The following is a 23,453-nucleotide window of genomic DNA, read 5'->3' on the forward strand; positions in this document are numbered from 1 at the left end:
AGCGATTTTTGTTCCTTTCCTTCACCTTGAGATCTTTCCCCTTTCTCCTCACTGAAGTTCTCCTTTCTTTTCCTGTTTAGTTTGTAAACACGGGGCCCCTCTCTGCTAACACCGTGCTAGCCAGCGGAGATCCAAAGACGAATAAGGCAGAACCTCGTGGGGAATAAAAACGTTGCTTTTGCTTTCCTATTGTGTCCTAGTTCCATTGAGTATTCTCTATCAAAAGGGCTTAAATAATTTTCTAAGCGTTAATTACTCCGTTGTGTTTTGAGTTCACTTCGATTCCTTATTACGTGACGGCGAATAGTAGTGACTGCAAACACGTTTCCAAACACATACTGCTGTTTTGCTTTAAACTGCAAACACGTTTCCAAACACATACTGCTGTTTTGCTTTAAACTGCAAACACGTTTCTAAACACATACTGCTGTTTTGCTTTGCTTTCCTGATGTTTTCAAAATAGTTGTCAGTTTATTTGTGTTTTTAAATTACTTTAAAATAAGTAATCATATGTAATATGTGTATATAACGTGCTGAAAGACATGAAAAGTTAGCAATTTCCTGACTTTTCATTTTTTTAGCCATTTTCTGACGTTCATCCCTGTATTCCTAATTTATGCTATCTCGTTGCATCATTTTTAGGCATTGTGTAACGACTTCCTATTATGCTAGGACAGGGTCTTAGCCTCTTCTGTGCCCTCTTTCCCCCATATTCCAACCATTGAAGCGCAAGTTTTTGTTACACTTCAGAATTTTTTATTATGATTATATAATAAGAATATTAAATATTAAATATATATATATTTTTACTCCTTAGCTAAGTAGAGAAGCTGATTAGTATGATACTGATTTTCCTGTAGTTGAGTGCTTCATTTTTATAAATTTATTTATTGGGCTTCCCTGGTGGTGCAGTGGTTAAGAATCTGCCTGCCAATGCAGGGGACACGGGTTCGAGCCCTGGTCCGGGAAGATCCCACATGCCGCGGAGCAACTAGGCCCGTGAGCCACAACTACTGAGCCTGCGCGTCTGGAGCCTGTGCTCCGCAACAAGAGAGGCCGCCGATAGTGAGAGGCCCGCGCACCGCGATGAAGAGTGGCCCCCACTTGCCGCAACTAGAGAAAGCCCTCGCACAGAAACGAAGACCCAACACAGCCAAAAATAAATAAATAAATAAATTAAAAAAAAATTTATTTATTTTTAGTAAACTCCTAACCAAGGCTTCCCATATTTTCCAACAACTCTAAATTCCTCTCAGTACAATTTTACTTTGTATCTTTAAAGTATTGATTAAAGATAGGTAGCAATTCATTTTATAATAGTATAGTAGTATATGCTTTACTTTAGGGAGTTTACACTATTTCTGGACTGGAGTTCCTTGTGCTCTTCATTCATAAACAAATACTGTACCAGACAGTGTTCTGGGCTCCAGGGATTCAGCAGTGAACCAAAAATCGCTGTTCTTTTGGCACTTTCTTTCAAGCGAAGAGAGAAGCGCATTAAACAAAACTAACTTGGAAAGTCATGTAGTACATCAGAAGGTGGTAAGTAAGTGCTATGGAGAAAATAGACTCGGTTATTTTAACATAAAGTTGAAATAAAGTGCACACTATTAGTTTGTTGACTTGGTCCTTTGTGATGTTTATTAAGCTTCCTTTTCCTTTAATGATATATTCTTGCTGCCACATGTGTCAACAATACAAGTTACGATTGTTGGTATTTATGTAAGTATTGTACTGGTGTCTTATTCACAAATTAGCATCATTAGTTATGCTTCATCAGTGGTAACCCTTGCTCTTACATTTTTCTTGATTCATTGTGTTCGTTTCGGTTGTAGATGTCATCCATCTTACGCCTTAAGTGGGTTTTTGTTTTATTTTTAAGCAGATGATGGTGGCGCTACCCCAGTACAGGATGAACGGGATTCAGGGTCAGACGTTGAGGAGGATGTAAATGAGCAGCACTCTGGATCAGACCCTGGAAGTGTAGAGCGTCATTCAGAGGTATTGGCTAAACAACATCTTTGGGGAGGCTTTTCCCTTGCACATTCTATGAGACCTGTTTTATTTAGGAGTTGTAGAGAGCCTGTCTTAGGGTCTAGGCTTCAACCCCTTCAAAAATGATAGAGAACTGCTTTCAAAGTAAATAAATAGCGATCGTCTGGTTACTTATGAAATCACAGGGAAATAAGTATTGATTGAGTCCCATTTTGGATATTAGGCAGTTTCAACTATGCTTATTGATTCAGAAAATAGGCCAGGCCTTTGATATTTGGCTAGGCTTCCCCATTCCCAGAATGATGTCTTAGTGGGGCAGTGCAGATTTGCAGTCTGAAGAAACATCAATTGAAATAGAAAGTTATGGTGGTTATCACCTGTTAAATTTATATGATTTTAATTTGCTTCCCTGGTTATACAGTCTGTACTGCACAATGTTAACAAAATAAAATTGGGACTTTTTCAATAATTCAGCTGTAAGTTTTTGGTAAACACAAACTGAAACGTAGGAATGATAGAGATGGCCAATATACCAAATATTTTGCTTTGACTACACATGCACAGAAAATTGTCCAATTTTAAGTAGTAGATGCAGTTGTTAGAGATTGTATTATTGACTCTGTCCGTTGACATATCACTAGTATATTCATATATCCAACAAATATTTTTTGAGCACCTGCTATGTGTCAGGCTCTTCTGAGTGACTAAATGAGGTTCCACTGCCACGAAAATCCTCTCCTTGGATTTATTTTCCAGCAGGGGGAGAAAGACATTAAACAATATACACTTTTTTTTTTTTTAAATTTTTTTATTTTTGGCTGCATTGGGTCTTCGTTGCTGCACACGGGCTTTCTCTAGTTGCGGCGAACGGGGGCTACTCTTTGTTGTGGTGCGCGGGCTTCTCATTGCGGTGGCTTCTCTTGTTGCGGAGGATGGGCTCTAGGCGTGCAGGCTTCAGTAGTTGTGGCACGCGGGCTCAGTAGTTGTGGCTTGCGGGCTGTAGAGCGCAGGCTCAGTAGTTGTGGCGCATGGGCTTAGTTGCTCTGCAACATGTGGGATCTTCCCGGACCAGGGCCAAATCAGTGTCCCCTGTATTGGCAGGCAGATTCTTAACCACTGTGCCACCAGGGAAGCCCTCCACACTTCTTTTTAAAATTTGTAGTTTGTTAGGAGGTGATAAATGCTGTGGAGAAAGAAGAAAGTTTGAACAGAGTGAAGGGTGCCAAGGTGGAGGGCAGGCTTTGGTGTTAAATAGGGAGGTATACATAGGCCTTATTGAGAAAGTGACATTTGAATCAAGACGTGGAAGGAGGTGAAGGAATAGCACGTGTCTATGTAGGGGATGAACATTCCTAACAAAGATCTAAGGTTGGAGCCGTTGTGGCTAGAATAAATAGGCGGCAGGTGAGATCAGAAGTGAGAGGAAGGCTTATCTTTTAGTTATTTTGACGTCGTTCAGTTTTTGGTACACTCTTAAGCATTTAGACTAAATTCTAATTAATATGTAATTGATAGGTAGAAATTATTTGATAACATAAACATTGTTACAGTTTATTTAGTGTATAATATCTTAACTTTCCATTTTGGAAAGCAGCATCAGGAGATTGACTGATGGCTTCATGCTTCAGTTATAAATGTATAAATGTAGTGTTGACTTTCTTTTTTTCAACTACTTTTTTTAATGAGATGGATTCTAAATAAATAAATGTGCATGTTGAAAATTTGGAAATCATATAAAAGTTTAAAGAAGAAAATTGAAGTCAGCATATTCCTGTCACAGAAATGACTATTAACTTTTTTACATTATTTCTCCTGCGTTTTTATTCTTTTTCTAGAACGTATGTATACGTTTTAAGTTACTTGTGATTTTTCTATATATGTTACGTATCAATATAACATTTTTATCTCTTCACTTAACATTATACTTAAGTATTTCCGCATGTCGTTAAAGATTCCCACTAACTGTAATTTTTAATGGTTGCATAATATTTCATAATATGGATGGACTATTACTTATTCAACAGTTTCCTGATTATTAACATTTAGACTGTTTAGCTATTATAAATGAAGTCTGCCATGAACATATTTTTGTGCTTTTCGTAGATTTTCCCCTCCAGGAGGGTTATCCTAATTTGCTAAACTTCTAGTAGTTTGAGTGCCAATTGTACCCTTGAAAGAGTACAGTTATATTAAATGGAGCAGTGCAGGTTATAGCCCCCAAACTTAAAAGATGTGTATTAGTTTCCTATTGCTGCCATAACAGCCTGATACAGATTTAGTGGCTTAAAAAAACAGAGATTTGTTTCTTACAATTCTGGAGGTCAGAAGTTCAAAGTGGGTCTCACTGGGTTAAAATCAAGGTGGCACCAGGGCTGTGTTCCTTCTCTAAGGGAGAATCTGCTCTCTTGCCTTCTCTAGCTCTACAGGCCACTTGCACTCATTGGCATATGGCTTCTTCCTCCATCTTCAAAGCTAGAACTGTCGCATCTTTGAATCTCTCAGACCTTTGTTTGTGTCCTCACACGTCTGTCTCTTACTCTGACCCTCCTGCCTCCCTCCCATGAGGACCCTTCGTGATTATACTGGGCCTACTCAGATAATCCAGGGTAATCTTCCTATCCTTAATTACATCTGCACATCCCTTTTGCTTATTTACACGTTCTGGGGATTAGGATGTGGACATCTTTTGTGGGGGCATTGTTTTGCCTGCTGCAAGATGGTACTCACAACATGATTTTTCCAAATAATGTTTTTCCCGTTTGCATTTTGGAGTTCAGGCTAGTTGTGGTTTGTTTTTTTGGTTTGTTTTTTAATTCATTTTATCTATAGTACTCATTCTGCATGTGTTTCTTTAGATCTCTAAGGAAACTGTTAAAAAAGATCAAGATAATATTTTAAAACTTAATGCAAAAAATATGATGAAAAAAATCAAAATCTTAAAGTCAGGATCAGTAACAGTGCTTTACTGGTCCATTTTGGAGCCTGAAGCAAAAGAAGACTTAGTCATATGTATGCTAGTATTTAAATTTTGATATTTTGTTCATCATGGATTTTTGTGTCAAATTTGACCTTTAAAAATATCACCTTTTTTTTTTTTCAAATATCTTTATTGAGATAAATTTACGTACCATGCAATTCACCCATTTTAAAGTATGCAATTCAGTGGTCTTTAGTATATTCACAGTAGTACAGCCATCACCATAGTCAATTTTAGAATATTTTCATCACATTGAAAAGAAACCCTTTAGCTGTTACCTCCTTATCACCCCCACCCCCCAACCCCTCCTTGTTCTGGACATTTCATATGAATGGAATTACATAACATGTGGTCTTTTGTGACTGGCTTCTTTCACTTAATGCTTTCAATGTTTATCCAAGTTGTAGCATGTATCAGTACTTCATTCCTTTTTGTGATCAGTAATATTCCATTCTTTGGAGAGCCCACATTTTGTTTATCCATTTGTCAATTGATGGACATTTAAGTTGCTGCTACTGTTTTTCACATTTGCTGCATCAGTTTACATTCCCACCAACAGTGCACAAATGTTCCCTTTCCTCCCCATCCTCCCCAACACTTGTTATTTCTTGTCTTTTTGATAAGAGCTGGTGTGAGGTGATATTGTAGCTTTGACGTGCATTTCCCTGATGATGAGTGATCTTTTCATGTGTCTGTTGGCGATCTGTATGTCTTCTTTGGCCAAATGTCTATTCAGATCCTCTGCCCATTTTGTTATTGGGTTATTTGTTTTTTTAATGTTGAGTTGTATGAATTCTTTGTGTATTTTGGATATTAACCCCTTATCAGATATATTTTTTGCAAATATTTTATTCTATTAAGTAGGCGGCCTTTTTGTTTTGTTGATAGTTTCCTTTGCTATGCAGACTTTTTAGTTTGATATAGTTCCTTTGTTTACTTTAGCTTTTGTTTCCGTTTCTTGAGGAGACATATCCAAAAAAACATTGCTAAGACCAGTGTCAAAGCGTGCACTGCATGTGTTTTCTTCTAAGAGTTTTATGGTTTTAGGTCTTACATTTAAGTTTTTAACCCATTTTGAGTATACTGTTGTATATGGTGTGAAAGTAATCCAGTTTGATTCTTTTTCATGTAGCTGTCCACTTTTCCCAGCACCATTTACTGAAGAGACTATTCTTTCTCATTGTATATTCTTGGCTCCTTTGTTGTAGATCATTTGACCATATATGCATGGGTTTGTTTCTGGGCTCTCTATTCTGTTCTGTCGATCTATGTGTCTGTTTTTTATGCCAGTGTTAACACTGTCTTGACTACTGTAGCTTCGTAATATAGTTTGAGATCAGGGCATATGATGCCTCTGTGGCTTTGTTCTTTCTCAAGATTGTTTTGGCTATTCAGTATCTTCTGTGGTTCCATAGAGCTTTTAGGATTATTTTTTCTAGCTTTTTGAAAAATGTCATAATTTTGAAATGGATTGCATTAAATCTGTAGATTGCTTTGGGTAGTATGGTCATTTTAACAATATCAATTTTTCTAATCCATAAGCACATAATAGCTTTCTTTTTATTTATGTCTTCGATTTTTTTTTTAATTAATTTATTTTATTTATTTTTTATTTTTGGCTGTGTTGGGTCTTCGTTGCTGCGCGCAGGCTTTCTCTAGTTGTGATGAGCGGGGGCTACTCTTCCTTGCGGTGCGCGGGCTTCTCATTGCGGTGGCCTCTCCTGTTGTGGAGCATGGGCTCTAGGTGCGCGGGCTACAGTAGCTGTGGCTCGCGGGCTCAGTAGTTTTGGCTCACGGGCTCTAGAGCACAGGCTCAGTAGTTGTGGCACACGGGCTTAGTTGCTCTGCGGCATGTGGGATCTTCCCGGACCAGGGCTCGAACCCATGTCCCCTGCATTGGCAGGCGGATTCTTAACCACTGCACCACCAGGGAAGCCCTGTCTTCGATTTTTTTTATCAGTGTCTTACAGTTTTCAGTGTACTCTCCTTGTTGGTTAAATTTATTCCTAGATTCTTTTATTCTTTTTGAGGCAATTATAAATGGGATTGTTTTCTTAATTTCTTTTCATAGTTCATTGTTACTGTAAAGAAGTGCAACAGATTTTTGTATATTGATTTGTATCCTGCAACTTTACTGAATTCATTGATTAGTTCTATCAGTTTTCTGGTGGAGTCTTTAGGGTTTTTTCTATATATTATGTCATCTGCAAATAAAGACCATGTTACGTCTTCCTTTCTGATTTGGATGCCTTTTATTTCTTTTTCTTGCCTAATTGCTAAGCCTTCCAATACGGTGTTGTATGAAAGTGGTGAGAGTGGACATTCTTGTCTTGTTCCTGATCTTAGAGGAAAAGCTTACAGCTTTGCACTATTGAGTGTGATGTTGGCTGTGGGCTTGTCATATGGCCTTTATTATGTTGAGATACAGTCTCTCTTTGCCCAGTTTGTTAAGAGTTTTTGTCATGAATCAAAGTTGAATTACTTTTTTTTTTGCATCTATTGAGATGATCATGTGATTTTTAGCTTTCATTTTGTTAATATGGTATATCACATTGATTGATTTGTGGATGTTGAACCATCCTTGCATCCCTGGAATAGATCCCATTTGACCATGGTGTATGATTCTTTTAATGTATTGCTGAATTTGGTTTGTTAATAATTTGTCGAGGATTTTTGCATCTATGTTCATCAAGGATATTGGCCTGTAATTTTCTTTTCTTGTGTCCGTGTCTGGTTTTGGTATCAGGGTAATGCCAGCTTCATGAAATGAGTTTGGAAGTGCTCCCTCCTCTTCAAGTTTTTGGCACTCTTTGAGAAGGACTGGTATTAATTCTTCTTTAAATGTTTGGTGGAATTCACCAGTAAAGCCATCTGGTCCTGAACTTTTTTCTATGTTGGGCGGTTTTTGATTACTGATTCCATCTCTTCACAGTAATCAGTCTATTTAGATTTTCTATTTCTTCATGATTCAATCTTAGTAGCTTGTATGTTTCTAGGAACTTATCCATTTCTTACAGATTGTCCAATTTCTCAGCATACAGTTCTTAGTTTTTATGATCCTCTGTACTTGTGTGGTATCAATTGTAATGTCTCCTCTTTCCTTTATAGTTTTATTTCTTTCCATCCTCTTTTTTTTCTTGGTAAGTCTAGCTAAAGGTTTGTCTATTTGTTTATCTTTTGTAAAAAACAGGTCTTAATTTTATTGACCTTTCTATTGTCTTTTTAGTCTCTATTTCATTTATTTCTGCTCTGATTTTTGTTATTTTTTTTTCTTCTAATAATTTTGGGCTTAGTTTCTTTTTTCTAGTTCCTTGGGGTGTAAAGTTGTTATTTGAGATATTTCTTTTTTTTTTAATATAGGCATTTATTGCTGTAAGCTTCCCTCTTAGGACTGCTTTGCTGTATTCCGTAAGTTTTGGTATGTTATATCAATATTTCCATTTTCATTTGTCTCAAGATATTTTTTGAATTCTTCTTTGACTCATTGGTTGTTTAGCAACATGATGTTTGATCTCCACATGTTTGTGAAATTTTCAGTTTCCTTCTCATACTTCTCATACTCATACTCATTTCTACTTTCATACCATTGTGGTCGGAAAAGATGTTTGGTATGATTTCAATCTTCTTAAATTTATTAGGACTTACTTTGTGGCCTAACATATGATCTGTACTGGAGTTTGTTCATGTGCACTTGAGAAGAATGTGTACTCTGCTCCTGTTGGATGGAATGTTCTGTAAATGTCTGTTCAGTCTATTTGGCCTAACGTGTAGTTTAAGCCCAATATTTCCTTATTGATTTTCTATCTGGATGATCTATCCATTTTGAAAGTGAGACATTGAAGTTCCCTACTATTATTGTGTTGATATCTTATTTCTTCCTTAAGGTCTGTTAATATTTAGGTACTCTGATGTTGGGTGCGTAAATATTTACAAATGGTAAATCCTCTTGTTGGATTAACTCTATTATCGTTATACAATATAATGACTTTCTTTGTATCTTATTATAGTTTTTGGCTAAAAGTCTATTTTCTCTGATTATAAATATAGCTACCTCTGCTTTCATTTGGTTTCCATTTGCCTGGAATATCTTTTTCCATCCTTTTTTTTTGTTCAGTCTGCGTGTGTCCTAAAAGCTGAAGTGAGTCTCTTGTAGACAGCATATAGTTCAGTTTTTGTTTTTGTTTTTCCCATCCATTTAACCACTCTATCTTTTGGTTGAAGAATTGAGTCCATTTACATTTAAAGTAAATACTGATAGGTAGGGACTTATTATTGCTATTTTGTTCTTTGTTTTCTGACTGTTTTGTCATTCCTTTTTTCCTTCTCCCGCTCTCTTCCTTTGTGGTTTGATGATTTTCTGTTAGCGGTATGCTTAGATTACTTAAAAAAATTTTTTTTGTATATCTAGTATACCTTTTTGCTTTATGGGTTACCATGAGGCTTATGTAAAATATCGTATACCAGTCTATTTTAAGCTGATAACTTCAAGTACATGCTAAAGTTACACATTTTTGCTCTCCCCCACATTTTATGTTTTTGATGTCACGCTTTATGTCTTTTTCTCTAGTGTACTCGTTAACAAATTATTGTAGTTATATTTTTAATACTCTGTGCATTTTAATTTCTTTAATAATATTTTTACTATGGTTTTGAGGTGTTTTTTTTTTTAGTGGTTGCTCTAGGGTTTACCACATATATTAATCAGAATCAGCTTCAGATTTACGGTAGCTTAATTCCAATGGTATATAGTAAGGTTAGTGCTATGTAGCTCTATTCTTTTTCTCTTTTTGTAATATTATTGTTATACATATTATATTTATTAATGCTAAAATCCAACAATGCGTTGTTATAGAAGTTATTTCCTTAGTGTAATACAGGTTTGTTCCCACCCACCTTCTTTGTACTGTCATTGGTCTTACGTATTACAAGTCCAGCAATACAGTATATACATATTACTTTATGCAACTGTTACATAAATCAGTTAAATTAAGAACGGAGAAAATATGCATTTATACTGTCTTTCATAATTACATAGTTATGTTTACTGGTGCTTATTGTTTTTTCATGTGGATTCACTGAGGTCACTTGCTTTCAGCCTGAAGAACTTCCTTTAGCAGTTGTTGTATGGTGGGTCTACTTGACAAATTCTTTCCTTTTCTTGGTTATCTAGAAAAGTTTTCATTTCTTTTTTGTTAATTATTTTTGAAAGATAGCTTTGTTGGATATAGGATTCTTAGTTGATAGTTTTTCTTTGAGCACTTAGAATATGTTATCCCACTGCTTTCTTCCTCCATTGTTTCCATTGAGGAGTCAGCTGTTAATCTTACTGGGTTACTCTTATAGGTGATGAGTCAAATTTCTATTTCTATATATATTCTCTATTTGATATGATATTGTCATCATGCCTTTATTTTTTTAACCATGTTTACAAATGGCCACTTTGAAGCCTTTTCCTGAGAAATCTAATACCTGGTTGCTCTCACAGGCAGTTTCTGTTGCCTGGTTTTTCCTGGTTATGGGTCATACTTTCCAGTTTCTTTGCATGCCTTTTAATTTATTGTTGGAAACTGGACATTTTAGAGTAATTGTTTAGTGACTAGCTGGATTATTTTAGTGAATACTGTTTCCTCACTCGCAGTTTTAAATCTCTGGTGTTGCATCCTCAGAGATGTGCAATTTGGGACATGCTTACAGTCACCTGGGATGACAGTGGTATTAGTAGGGCTCTTTTTTTCTCTTTCTCTGACCACAATCAGCTGTTAAAACTCCACTGATGGCTGTGTTATTTTCAGCAATGCCCTATGGCATAAATTGCTCAACAAGTCAATCTAATCAAATTCTGGCTCCTTTGAAGGCATAATTTCTGAGGTCTGTGTTTGCTTTGTTCTGACCTCAGGATGGCTCCTCCCAGCTGTATTATTACCTGGTTATCTCCTGCAAACTAGCTGGCCTACAGTTTATCCTGTATTTTGAATCTTCTTCTAAGTGCCTTCCACCAGTTTCCAGTGTTAGTGAAAGTGCCTTAGCCTGAACGTCCCCAAGCTTGGTTACAAATGAAGTTGGTTTCTTTGTGGAAAAATTAGAAGCTATCTACTTTACTGCCTGCTTTTCCCCCAAGCAAAATCTCTGAGCCGGGGCTCTGGAGTTTGGGGTAGGGGGTGGGGAGAGAGTGACGGCAGGTTTCTTTCTGAGTGACATCCCAGTTCTAGAAGCCGAGCTCTCAGTGTGCAGTGGGGATTTGATAGCAGCCTGAGGTGCTCCTGGCTTGCCTCTCTTGGCATGGAACCACTGTCACACAGGTGGGGGCAAGGGTGATCAGGGCCCCAGTATTGTCAGTGTGCTGTGCCCAAAGAAGAGCCTTCTTACTGTGATTGAGTGCTGGGCAGAAGATGGGAGCCCCCACTTGCAACTACATTTGCCTGGAACTTACCTTCAGCAGCAGGTAGCTGGAGGCAGAATGAGAAATGCTGACATCGGGCTCTTCCTGGGAAGACACCCTGCCCCTGGAAGCTGGAGGGAAAGAGGACCCTTTGTCTTTGGCTGCAGCAGCCTGGAGTAGCGTCTTTCTGACTGAGCTGTGAAGTTGAAAGTGAGGAGTGGTCTTGGTTCAGATACCAGATACTTTTGCTTCTCTTACCAAATTTTTGTAGATCTTCTTGGATAGATGTTTCTTTATTCACTCTTTGTCTTTAGGACCATTTCCAGGGGCTTTGAATAGTTGTTTTTAAATACTTTTAACCAGTTTCACTGGAGAGTGGGTCAGCAGAGCTTTTCATTTTCATACCAGAAGCCCTCATCTGGCTTAGTTTTTATCTCTTCTAATAATTGGTCAAACCTCTCCATATTCCCCCATTCACATTCCAGAAGAACCCAGGATGCTTTACTTGTCTATTACCACAGTCTCTGTTAGGCCATTTGGCTCTTCCGTCTCACTGGGTCTCCTGCCTGTGTGTGTGTGGGTCCTGTCCGTTGCCTCCTCTGCATGGAGGGCAGCCCAGTGCTTTCCTAAACGGGTGACTCTGAGTAAGCCAGCTGTTGGCATTTGGAGGCAGGCCTGTATATTGCAGGGCATTTAGTATCTTGGTTCCCAAACAGTAAATAAAATGGTAGTAACATATCCTCTCCAGTCATGGCCAACCAAAAATGGTCCCTCGCATTCACAAATGCCCCCTTAGGGGAGAACCCAGAGCTACCCTTAGGCTGAGAACACTGAAATGGACAAATGAGGTGTAGAAAGCATAAGAAAGGAAACAAGAAGTATCCAACAATATAAAAAACTGGTGATTAAAATGTAAGTAGAACATTTGTAAGAATGGCAATGTGTCCATTAAAATTGTTTTCAAAGAATATTTTGTGACATGGGAGAATTCAGTGTGTGACACCCATTAAATTAATTGTGATTCTAGATCCTTGTTTACTTTTTTAAAGTAAATTCACACAAAGAAAAGATTGGGAAGAAATTCCTTGTAAAAATTGGAAATGATGGTGATCTTTGGGTTGTTATTAAAGGTAATTTTAATTTTCTTTATACTTTCCTGTGTTGGCACATTAATATTTAAAATCAAAGGGAGAATAGTTAGAATAACTGTCCCATCATTTTATATGGTTACCTATTTTTACTAGCATGCGTCAAATAATTTTAAATATATTTAAAATTACAGAAAGGGTACATACGAAGGGCCACGGGAGGACGGGAGGGTGGGCTGAGTGGACTCTGAGGAACGAGTCTGACATTATTGCCAGATACTGAAGCCGGTTAGGGGTGCTGGCGATGATTCTAGCTGGAGAGCCGCAGGTTCAAAGGCCTAGGATTGAGAAGGACTTGTTACATTTCAAGAATGAGTATTGTGACTGGAAAGTGGGATAGTTTAATGGAAGATGATACTGAAGAATTAAGTTTGGGTTAGATGGTATAATAGCAAATCTCTCTTGGGTGGTGATGATAAAATTTTGTATTTGCATAGCTCTTTAGAGTGAAAGGTAGTGTGATGGCCAAAGTGTAGTTTCATATATTGGCTTTGCCACTTAATAACCATAATGACTGTCAGGTCCTAGAAAAATTATTTCATCTCTGAGCCTCAGCTCCACCATCTTGACAGTGGGTTAAAATAATTATTATGAGGGCTAAATAAAACTTATGTAACAGCTCTGAAAACTGTAATAGCAGTTATGTTATGTAGGGGAGGCAAAATTTTACCCCTACCCATGTTAAATGTTAAATGTTAAATGTTAAAGAAAAAACATTTCTTTAACAAAAACACTTTATTAACATGTGCAACATACATCACACAGGAAAAAACTCAACAGAGAGTAACTCAAAGCAGTAGCTTAGAATTCTAGTTTGTATAGCATCTTCAACAGAGAGTAATAATTTTGTGGAGACAGGACAGGACAAAGGAAAGCAGTTCTAGGCTTCCAAGGATGACAAACTGCGAAGGTAAATATACGGGAAGAAACTAATGTAGTAAAGTTTGTTTGCTGATTCCTCTGCTGGTGTCTTTGGGCTAATGACAGTCCTGTCTCCAGTAATGGGAATATCCTGCCTTTTGAAGGAAAAGGGGGGAAGGTAGAGAGAGCTACTCTTGTGTTTACTGCTTATTAATTGCCTTCAGATCAAAATTTTTATGTCAGAGGCATATTTTGAGGGGACATAATCTGGTTTCCTTTAATTATTTTACAATTAGCCTTTACAGTAATTAGGCAGATTATTTCTTAGGGGGCTAGTCAAGAGTTAATCTTTATGAGGTTGAGGCCCACTGTTTTAAAGCAAAAGAGACTTACCTTATGAAATGAAATTTAAAAATAATATTCTTCAGTTTAGGCCTGGTTTGTTAAAGAAATCTATATATAAGCAATTGCAGCAATAAGTTGATGACATATTTAAATTATTTGTTTCTAGGTTATTAACATCTTTTGGGCTAGGTTTCTAAAAGGGATATGAATATCAGGGGAGTTTTCAAGTATATTTATTCTGTGTAGAGCACTTTGAGAACTCAGAATCTTCACACAACGTTGACGGTAGGGCAGATAGGGAAAAGGGGAAAGATTTTTTAAAAAATGTTTTTGAATAGTCATTACTGAAAACACATTTTTTAATAAAGCAATTTGAGTGTGAATGTGACCTAGTTATAACTAGTTGCCAGTTCTAATTTTTGTTGTTTACTCTTGGGGACTTCACTGGTGGTCCAATGGTTAAGACTCCACATTTCCAAGGCAGAGGGCATTGGTTCGATCCCTGTTCTGAGAACTAAGATCCCACATGCTGCAAGGTGCGGCCAAAAAATAAATAAAAAATTCTCTTGAACAGTGTGAAATTAGTTGTGGATTGTGGTCAGCTGGTTTTTATTCCACAGAAATACATTGAAGGTAATAAGCATTTAACAATACAGCTTGTAGATTTCATCTGCATAGAAAAGTAGTGTTCCCTTCCTGAGGGTCTCACAGGAAAAAAGTAGTGTGTGGGACAATCGAGAAAGAGATTGTTTGGAAATGGCGCATAGCTTCTCCTTGTTTTCTGACTGTAGGCAAAGCCTAGTGGGCACAACCATCCATCTGTCATTGAAGTTGGTGACAGCCCCATTAGCGCCAGCCTTACTCTGAATTGAGTAAAGATGGCAGTCTGCGGTCATTTGGATCTTTCCACAGAGACGTGCTAGTATAAGTAAAGTATTCCTGTGGGGAGTACATCAGAGCCCGTAGAAGATTCTTGTTGGCTTTTGCCGTCCCTTGTTTACCCTATTTCTTACCAGTTCTTTTGATTCCATCTACACTTCTTTTTTGTGTGTTAGGTTTCAGTCTTTGTCTTTGAGTCTACCAAATTGAGGAGAAGAACATTGTTTTGCTTTGGTTCTTTTTTGTTAAGCATTGTCTTGTGGGTTTGTTTTATTTCAGTGAATTTAATTTGAGTATCTTCTGTATACTGAAGGTAAAAGATAGTTTTTTGATCTTAAGGTCATTTATTCAATCATATTATGAAGATAAATGTGTAAAAAATCACCTTTCAGTGAGGTAGAGATACAGGATGCTATGGGGACATGTAAGAAGGAATGACTGACCAGCTCAGCCTTCATAGATGATGTATTTGAGCTGAGTCTTGAAGGGTGAATGTTTTGTAATTAATAAGGTATTTTTGTTATAAATGATTAACAACATGTATTGAATGCTCACAGGCACATGCTAACTGCGTTACATGCATTTGGTCCTCTGAACGGCCCTCTAAGTTATAGATACTATTTCTGACTCTGTCATATTGAGGAATTGAGGTTTTGAGAAGTTAAGAACATTTCCCTGGATTACACAGTAGAAGGTGGCTGCGAGCTAGGCTTTGGACCCCAGGTCTTACCGACACTAAAGGCCACGTTGTGAACTGTCACATTATATTGCACAGAGTCCATTCTACCTAGAGAGAAGGATGGAAGAGGCTTCAGGAAGGGGGTATTTTTGCCTAGTGTTGAGCTATGAAAAGGACGAGGTGAGGTAAAAGCATGGAGGTAACAGTGAAGTTAGTAGTTCCATGTGTCTGCAGTAAAATTATAATGTGCGGTTAGAATCACTTGGATTAGATGTCAAAATGCAGATTCTTTGACCTCTTCCCCAGACTTACTGTATTAATATCTGGAGGGAGAAGCACAAAAATCTGTATGTTTTCCTCCAAAGCTCCCCAAGTTATTCTTATGCAAAAGTTTGGGAACTGCTGCTGCAGCACATAGGGTTGATGGTGGTGAGAGGGCAGAAATGAGTCTGGAGAGGTAGGCAGGAGTTTGCTTCATCATTATAAACTTTTTTTAAAAAATTAATTAATTATTTATTTATTTTTGGCTGCATTGGGTTTTCGTTGCCGCACGCGGGCTTTCTCTAGTTGCGGCGATCAGGGGCTACCCTTCGTTGTGGTGCGCGGGCTTCTCATTGTGGAGCACTGGCTCTAGGCGCGCAGGCTTCAGTAGTTATGGCACATGGGCTCAGTGGTTGTGGCTTGCAGGCTCTAGAGCGCAGGCTTAGTAGTTGTGACGCATGGGCTTAGTTGCTCTGCGGCGTGTGGGATCTTCCCGGACCAGGGATGGAACCCGTGGCCCCTGCGTTGGCAGGTGGATTCTTAACCACTGCACCCCCGGGGAAGTCCCCATTATAAACTCTTAGACTTTGTGTAGACATTTTCTTTTTCTAGTACTCATCAGGAGTTCTTCTGTTTTTGACTGATTCTAATAAGATCAACCAGCTTTTGACAGAGGACACTGGTATACATCTTCATTTTGTTATGTGTGTTTGTGCTTGCTGTAAAGCTGGAGTTTCTCAGAGTCAAAGCCTTGCAGTGTTCCAGGACCTACCCTGGATTAACAGCATTGTGTAGTAAAAACTGGATTTCCCAGATTCTTCCTTATGCTTTTAAGATGATATGTATTGACAAACTCCAAGACGAGAATTTCAAATATATCTTCTGGAACTAAGGTCCAGTAAAACATGGTTTTGAAAATGCTCCTATAGATATTTCTTCATGGAATTTACTGTGTGACTTGGTGTTGAATGTTTTACCAATTTATGATGGAAGGTTAGAATGCAAGTTCAACAGTTTTGAGTTTCTTTTACTGGGAACAGGTGTCCTGAGTTGTTTGGTTCTTTACAAGGACTCCTATTTGACATTCTTATACTACTTTGTAATTTACAAATTGATGTTTGCTTTACAGCAGTTTTATTATTTATTTTGTAATTTTAAAATGTTAATTATCTCTGTGCATGTATATTGTGGCACTGGTCATAAAGAGTGTGTTACCATTTGATTGCTGAGATAAACCACCAGATCATTCATTATGGGGAACCAGAAGTTATTTATAACTACAATGTAAATGATCACAAGAGGGAAGTGTGAGGCATTATAGACATTTCTAAAGCCTCTGAGGACACTTAGAGTGCCCAATTTCTCTGACAGTTAAAATTAGAGATTTTTTTAATATTATTAAGAAATAGCATTTAAATGGCAGCTTCTACTATTGATTTGTTGTACCCATATTTGACTTTTTAAAAACTGTATTTTGGATTTTTTTTAAGTTTGCAATTTAGACTAATTGCTGAAACCAGTCTAAAATATTTGAATATTGTTTTGATAACTTTTAAGGTTACTTCTTTTTTTTTTTTTAATTAATTAATTTATTTATTTATGGCTGTGTTGGGTCTTCGTTTCTGTGCAAGGGCTTTCTCTAGTTGCAGCAAGCGGGGGCCACGCTTCATCGCGGTGCGCGCGCCGTGCCTCTCACTATCGCGGCCTCTCTTGTTGCGGAGCACAGGCCCAGACGCGCAGGCTCAGTAATTTGTGGCTCACGGGCCCAGTTGCTCCGCGGCATGTGGTATCCTCCCAGACCAGGGCTCGAACCCGTGTCCCCTGCATTGGCAGGCAGACTCTCAACCACTGCGCCACCAGGGAAGCCCAAGGTTAATTCTTTTCCCAAATCCTATGATGTCTTTACCTAACTGCCTTCTTTAACTTGAGTCTGTCGACCAGTACTTTCTTACTGCAGTGATTTCCCACATTTTCCCCACTGTGCCACATGTAATGGATAGATACTCAGGATTTTATGAAACTCCTCAAAAATTGATGGGAATTCATAAGTTTCACAGTCATTAATTACATGTAATGTCCTTGTAATGGTTGCTTGTTTGGAATGCATACACCATGTGTTGGGAAGTCCAGGGTAGAGTGTAACAGATAAGTTTGGGAAGACTACTCAGGTCATGGTATCTCTCCTTTCCTTGGGAGTGGCTCCCAGTGCTGTGCCCCTGCTCTGGCATTGAGTCACAGAGTAACGACATCCTCTGTTGCCATGGCCAGTTAGATCATGTCTCCTGGGAATTTAAAATTTAGATCCTGGACACTGAAATTTAGCAAGGTGAGAGCTGAGTCATGTTATTGATAGTGCTCTAGTGAAAGGTCCTTGAGTTTCCTTTTCTAAGCTCTCTGAGCTGCCTTGGTTCCTACCCTTCTTGAGCCTTTAGCCATTTATTCCACTTTGATTCTGGAAAGATTGTTCTTTTTTTCTGGAGCTAGCCTGAGATGATTTCTGTTGTTTGCAGCTGAAATAAATTGAGTCACACACGAATATGTTGTTAGAGTTATGTCATGTGTATGCCATGGAAAGCATTCCAAAAGCCAGTTAACAATTTCCCCTTCTGCCTCCTGCTTTAGTTGCCTCTGCTGGTACCTGTATGTTTCATCTTCTGCCCTCAGTAATGTAGTTAACTTCTTAATTCAGTCATCACAAACTAATTCTGAATACCTGTTGTCTACACACCTTTTATAGCTTAGTCTCATATAGGTTACTTCCTGTAGGCTTTCAAAATGTCACGCATACCTTCATAACAGTGCACGTTATACTGTATTGTTATAGTATATTTGGCTGGCTCATTAGACAACATTTCCTTAAGGTCAGGCACTGAGACATGGTCAGCTTTGATTCCTAGCACCTTACACGTGGTAGACATTAAACAAATACTTGTTCGGTTAATTATTCCTCACTTTAAATTATTCTCATTTAACTCTTTTTATTAAATGAGAAAATTAAGTAAGTAATTACTTTCTTCCACAGTAAGTAAGTAGGTAGGTAAGTAAGTAATTACTTAATTAGTAAGAATTTACTGTAATTTTGTATATACCAGACACCATTCTGTGCTCTGAAACACAGAGTGTGCCTTCTCAGTGAAGAAAACAGACCAAAAAATGCCTGCCTTCTTAGGGCTTACATTCTGGATAGTTAATTTCTTCCTCTATATTCTTTTAAAATATAAAAGAATTAAATTATGAAGTATGGCCAAGAGTAAACTTCTAGCAGTATATAGAGTACTATATCTTGTACTGTATCAGAAGGTTCTATGTTATTTCTCCTGTCCTAATTTAATAGATAAATGCCAGTTTCATTGGGGTAGTAGGATGTATGACTGACAAGGAATCCAGCGCTATGCTGTGAGTGTCCCGTGATAGTAAAAGAAAAATGTCTTTGGGAAATTTGAAAAGTTTATTATTTTAGAAAGTTTCCTGAATATGTTATACTTGAATGAATATGTATAGCAGTTACTGTATCTTTGGAACTCTGTGCTATCAAGATGGCAATGAAATATGGAGGGGAAAAACCCTCAAACATATTTTATAAGCTTATTTTATAAGTTTTTGTACTCTTTCTGAAGTTGTAGACACAGCATACTTAATCTTTTTTAAATGAGCCCGAAGCAAGTTAAAGTGTGGGTTTTGTGAAAACATTTTAATGCCTTTTATCTTGTCACTGTATTCTCTTACTGCTTAATTATTTCATTGTGTGATATGGTGGGCATATACTTTATTAAAGGCTCTTTGTTCCTTGAAAATTGATCTGTGGTAAGTTCAGGAAATGTCCGTCATATATTCTAAAGAAAAATATTTGGCTCAGTAAACTTTTAAGGGGGAAAACTCAAACACAGAAGTACTTTACTTTTTAAGCCAGAATATTAATTACCATGTTACTGGAAGTTCAGATACTATTATAGAAGGGAAAAAATTCTCTACATTCTAGTTATTAGTATTTTGGTATGTTTAGTTTTATATATTTTTCTCTGCATTTAAAAAACATAGCTATAATATGCTTAGATCAAATTTGTACCCTAGAGTTTTCAGATTCCTTCATGTAACATTATTTGTTAGTATAGCTGGATTAGTCAGTGTTTTCCCTAAAACTTTAAATTTTTTGCCAGGGTTACTAGATATATGTCCAAGACTGCTCTAAGCCTCCGTTCTCTAATCATGAAAAATACTCTCGTGAGGAGTAAACTAGCAGGAGAGACCCTAACATGGTATTTGGCTCTGTTAGTTGCTTCTCTCCTTATACGTTCAGATTCACTTGGGAGAATGTGCCCTAAGTGTATTTTGGCTCTTTAAATAAAGTAAAGTTTTATAGTTCTCTTCCTTAAAATAACTTTAACATTATAAAACCCAAGAATGTTCCTTTTTTAAAAGAACCTGGGTACATGTTTGCTTGTATGTACTTAAAGAATATATTTAGGAGCTAGAATTATATGAGAAAGTTAAGGTTTATTTTTTGTTGTTGTTTAATCTAGCTTTCCAAAGTATAAGGTACCGTAGAGTAATCTGGGGGTATATGCTTTACAGATTCATGAAGGCAGGTTATCGTTCCTCATTTTGGGATCTAAACCACGTTAGCCATTTCACAGATGAATGGCCTTTTTAAAAGTGGGATGTTTCTATATACGTATAGGATGAGAATTCTACATTTAAGCATGCGTATTCCTTTTCTTTTTTTTAAGTTGAAAATTTTTAACATTTTTACTACCAAAACTTTTTTTGCACTTTTCTAATTTTTTCTCCCTTGATTTTTCAGAATGAACCTAGTGATCGAGAAGATGGCCTCAACAAAAGACATCATGTGACAGACTCTGAGAATGGTGACCCCTCAAATCTTAATGCCAGTGACTCTGAAAGTGAGGAGCTTCAAAGGCAAAAAGACAGTGACTCTGAATCGGAAGAGCACGCGGAGCCTCCTGCGAGTGATTCCGAAAACGAGGGCGTCAGTCACCATGGGAGCGACTCTGAGAACGAGGGGACCAGGAAGTTACCTGTGAGTGACTCTGAAAATGAGCAGCTGCTTAATGGGCACGCGAGTGACTCAGAAAATGAAGACGTTAGGAAGCCTCCTGCCAGTGATTCAGAGGTTGAAGAGCTCCCCAAAAGTCCTGCCAGTTACTCGGAAGCAGAGGATGCGCTAAAACCTCAAGTCAGCGACTCTGAGAGTGAGGAGCCCCCAAGACACCAAGCCAGTGACTCGGAAAGCGAGGAGCTTCCCAAGCCTCGGATCAGTGACTCGGAAAGCGAGGGGCCTCAGAGGACTCAGGCCAGCGACTCGGAAACCGAGGAGCTTCCCAAACCCCGGATCAGTGACTCAGAAAGCGAGGGGCCTCAGAGGACTCAGGCCAGCGACTCGGAAGCTGAGGAGCTTCCCAAACCCCGTGTCAGTGACTCTGAGAGCGAGGGGCCTCAGAAGGGACCTGCCGGCGACTCGGAAGCTGAGGGTGCCTCCAGACACAAACAGAAGCCGGGCTCTGATGAGGACAGCGACGCGGAGAGCAAGAGAGAGGACACAGAAGTGCAGAGCGACCCCTTTCGTGCAGATGCCCATGCAGACAGGAAGCGGTTCAGCAGTTCTGACAGCGAGGAGGGAGAACCAGAAAGGCCCAAGATTGGCAGTGATGAGGACGAAGAAAAGGAGGGGGCGGAGGAGAAGGTAGCGAAGCGAAAAGCTGCCGTGCTTTCTGATAGTGACGATGAAGAGAAAGCATGTAAGGAATTATTTTGGGCTGTTTCTCCTTAGCTCTACTTTTATTTATTTATTTATTTGGCTGCGTCGGGTCTTAGTTGAGGCACACGGGCTCTCTAGTTGTGGAACGCGGGCTCCAGAGCACGCGGGCTCAGTAGTTGCGGCACGCAGACTTAGTTTCCCCATGGCATGTGGGATCTTGGTTCCCTGATCAGGGATCAACCCTGTGTCCCCTGCATTGGAAGGCAGATTCTCCACCACTGAACCACCAGGGAAGTCCCTCCATAGCTTTACTTGTTGTCTAAGCTTATAACTATGAAGCATTGTTTCTTTTCCTGGAATGTTAGGTCTGTATTCTCTCATTCAACTTGGTGTTCTAAAATATCACCAGGACACTGGTTTTCATTGGCAAGTGTTTCGGTTTTTTGTTTTGTTTTGTTTTTTGTGGTTTTTTTGGCTGCACCATGTGGCTTATGGAATCTTAGTTCCCCCACCAGGGATTGAACTCATGAGCTTGGCAGTGAAAGCCCGGAGTCCTAACCACTGGACCGCCAGGGATTTCCCTCATTGGCAAGTCTTAATATTAAATTTCCTTTGAGTTGTTCTAGCAGCATTTGTTAAGTTCTGACTGCCTCAAAATGATAAACTGGACTGCATTGTAATGGCAATATGAAAGATTTATATGAAAATGAGAATTTTTTAAAAGATTTTTTATTAATTTATTTTTGGCTGCGTCAGGTCTTAGTTGCGGCGCGTGGGATCTTTCGTTGCAGCACGCGGGCTCTTCGTTGTCCGTGGGCTTCTCTCTAGTTGTGGCTTGCAGATTTTCTCTCTCTAGTTGTGACACACAGGCTCCAGGGCGTGTGGGCTCTGTAGTTGTGCGCGCGGGCCTCAGAGTGCATGGGCTCTGTAGTTTGCAGCATGCGGGCTCTAGTTGAGGCTCGCGAGCTCAGTAGTTGTGGCATGAGGGCTTAGTCGCCCCACAGCATGTGGGATCTTAGTTTCCTGACTAGGGATCAAACCCACTTCCCCTGCATTGTAAGGCAGATTCTTTACCACTGGACCACCAGGGAAGTCCTTTTTTTTTTCTTTTTTTTTTTTTAACTGGAAAGGGTAATGTTTCAAAAGAATACTTTTACATGAAAACCCAACTTTATCCAGAGTTAACTGTGGTCTCTTTGACAGCTAATGCACTACATCCCATCTAGACAATGACTGAGCTCCCATGGGTACCTGTCTTCATTTGTTAAACATTGTTGAATGCCAAATTCAAGGAAGTTTGTGAGGGACTCTATTTAGAGACTCCATGTCTGCACAAAGTATTCCAATCTTTACTACTCGATTACTTTTTTATGAAACATCTTTTTGGGAAAAGACATTTCTTTATAACCCGACAGTTGTTAAAGGAGAAGGGAAAAGAGCACCACGTGTGCAGTTTCCTAAGGTAGATGAGAAATTCCAGATTGAGCAGTGATGGATGACTGAGGAACATGGGGATTCCACAAAAGAATGTCCAAGCCTTTAGAGTTCTGCTAATATTAGGCAGCATGGAAGGGATTCTACTCTTATTTTCTCTGTTCCCCAAAAAGAAAGGCAGCTATTGATGCCCACTTTTATGTTGATGAAAATCTTCATCTTTTGGCCACTTTTTTCTATATAGCAGATAATTGTAAGATGACTCTGAATCTTTTAGCTATTTATTTATTTTTTATTCTAAACTGTGTATCATGAGGCCTTTGGGTTTTGCCACGTACTGACATTTTAGAGCACCTGTTGTACTTAGTAATACAGTGACTGTGATGGAGTAAGATTAATGATGATTTTTTTTTTTCAACAGCAGCAAAGAAGAGTCGTGTTGTCTCTGATGCAGATGACTCTGACAGTGATGTTATATCAGACAAATCAGGCAAAAGAGAGAAGACGATAGCATCTGACAGTGAAGAAGAAGCAGGGAAAGAATTGTCTGATAAGAAAAATGAAGAGAAGGACCTGTTTGGGAGTGATAGTGAGTCAGGGAATGAAGAAGAGTAAGTGACAGTGTAACCTGAACTTCCCAGGGTTCATACAAGGTGGTAGAGAGAGGGGTTTGTCTTTCAGGGTTTTTAAACTCGTATTAAAATTCCGTGTTGAGGTGTAATACAGTATACCCTGCTTAATTTCATGACCTTGGGGGATTCAGGATTTTAGGTCCTGAA

At 38.6% G+C, this 23,453-nt stretch overlaps 1 protein-coding gene across 8 annotated transcripts in view; it reads left to right on the forward strand.

Moving 5' to 3' along the window:
• Positions 1-23,453, forward strand: part of IWS1 (interacts with SUPT6H, CTD assembly factor 1) — a 65,989-nt gene that overhangs the window by 855 nt on the left and 41,681 nt on the right. For 4 of the 8 annotated variants that reach the window (XR_014264910.1, XM_082465832.1, XM_082465828.1 and 1 more), the window contains exons 2-4: positions 1,883-2,001; positions 20,326-21,280; positions 23,096-23,285. Coding sequence is in view for 7 of the 8 variants with exons in the window: in XM_082465832.1 (XP_082321958.1) it covers positions 1,883-2,001; positions 20,326-21,280; positions 23,096-23,285 (1,264 nt within the window). In the remaining variant the exon portion in view is untranslated. The remainder of the gene's footprint in view (positions 1-1,882; positions 2,002-20,325; positions 21,281-23,095; positions 23,286-23,453) is intronic. The other 4 variants (XM_082465830.1, XM_082465827.1, XM_082465829.1 and 1 more) reach the window with 3 other exon arrangements.

The sequence above is a fragment of the Balaenoptera physalus genome (genome assembly GCF_965194825.1).
Source record: "Balaenoptera physalus genome assembly, chromosome: 6".
NCBI classification, from domain to species: domain Eukaryota; kingdom Metazoa; phylum Chordata; class Mammalia; order Artiodactyla; family Balaenopteridae; genus Balaenoptera; species Balaenoptera physalus.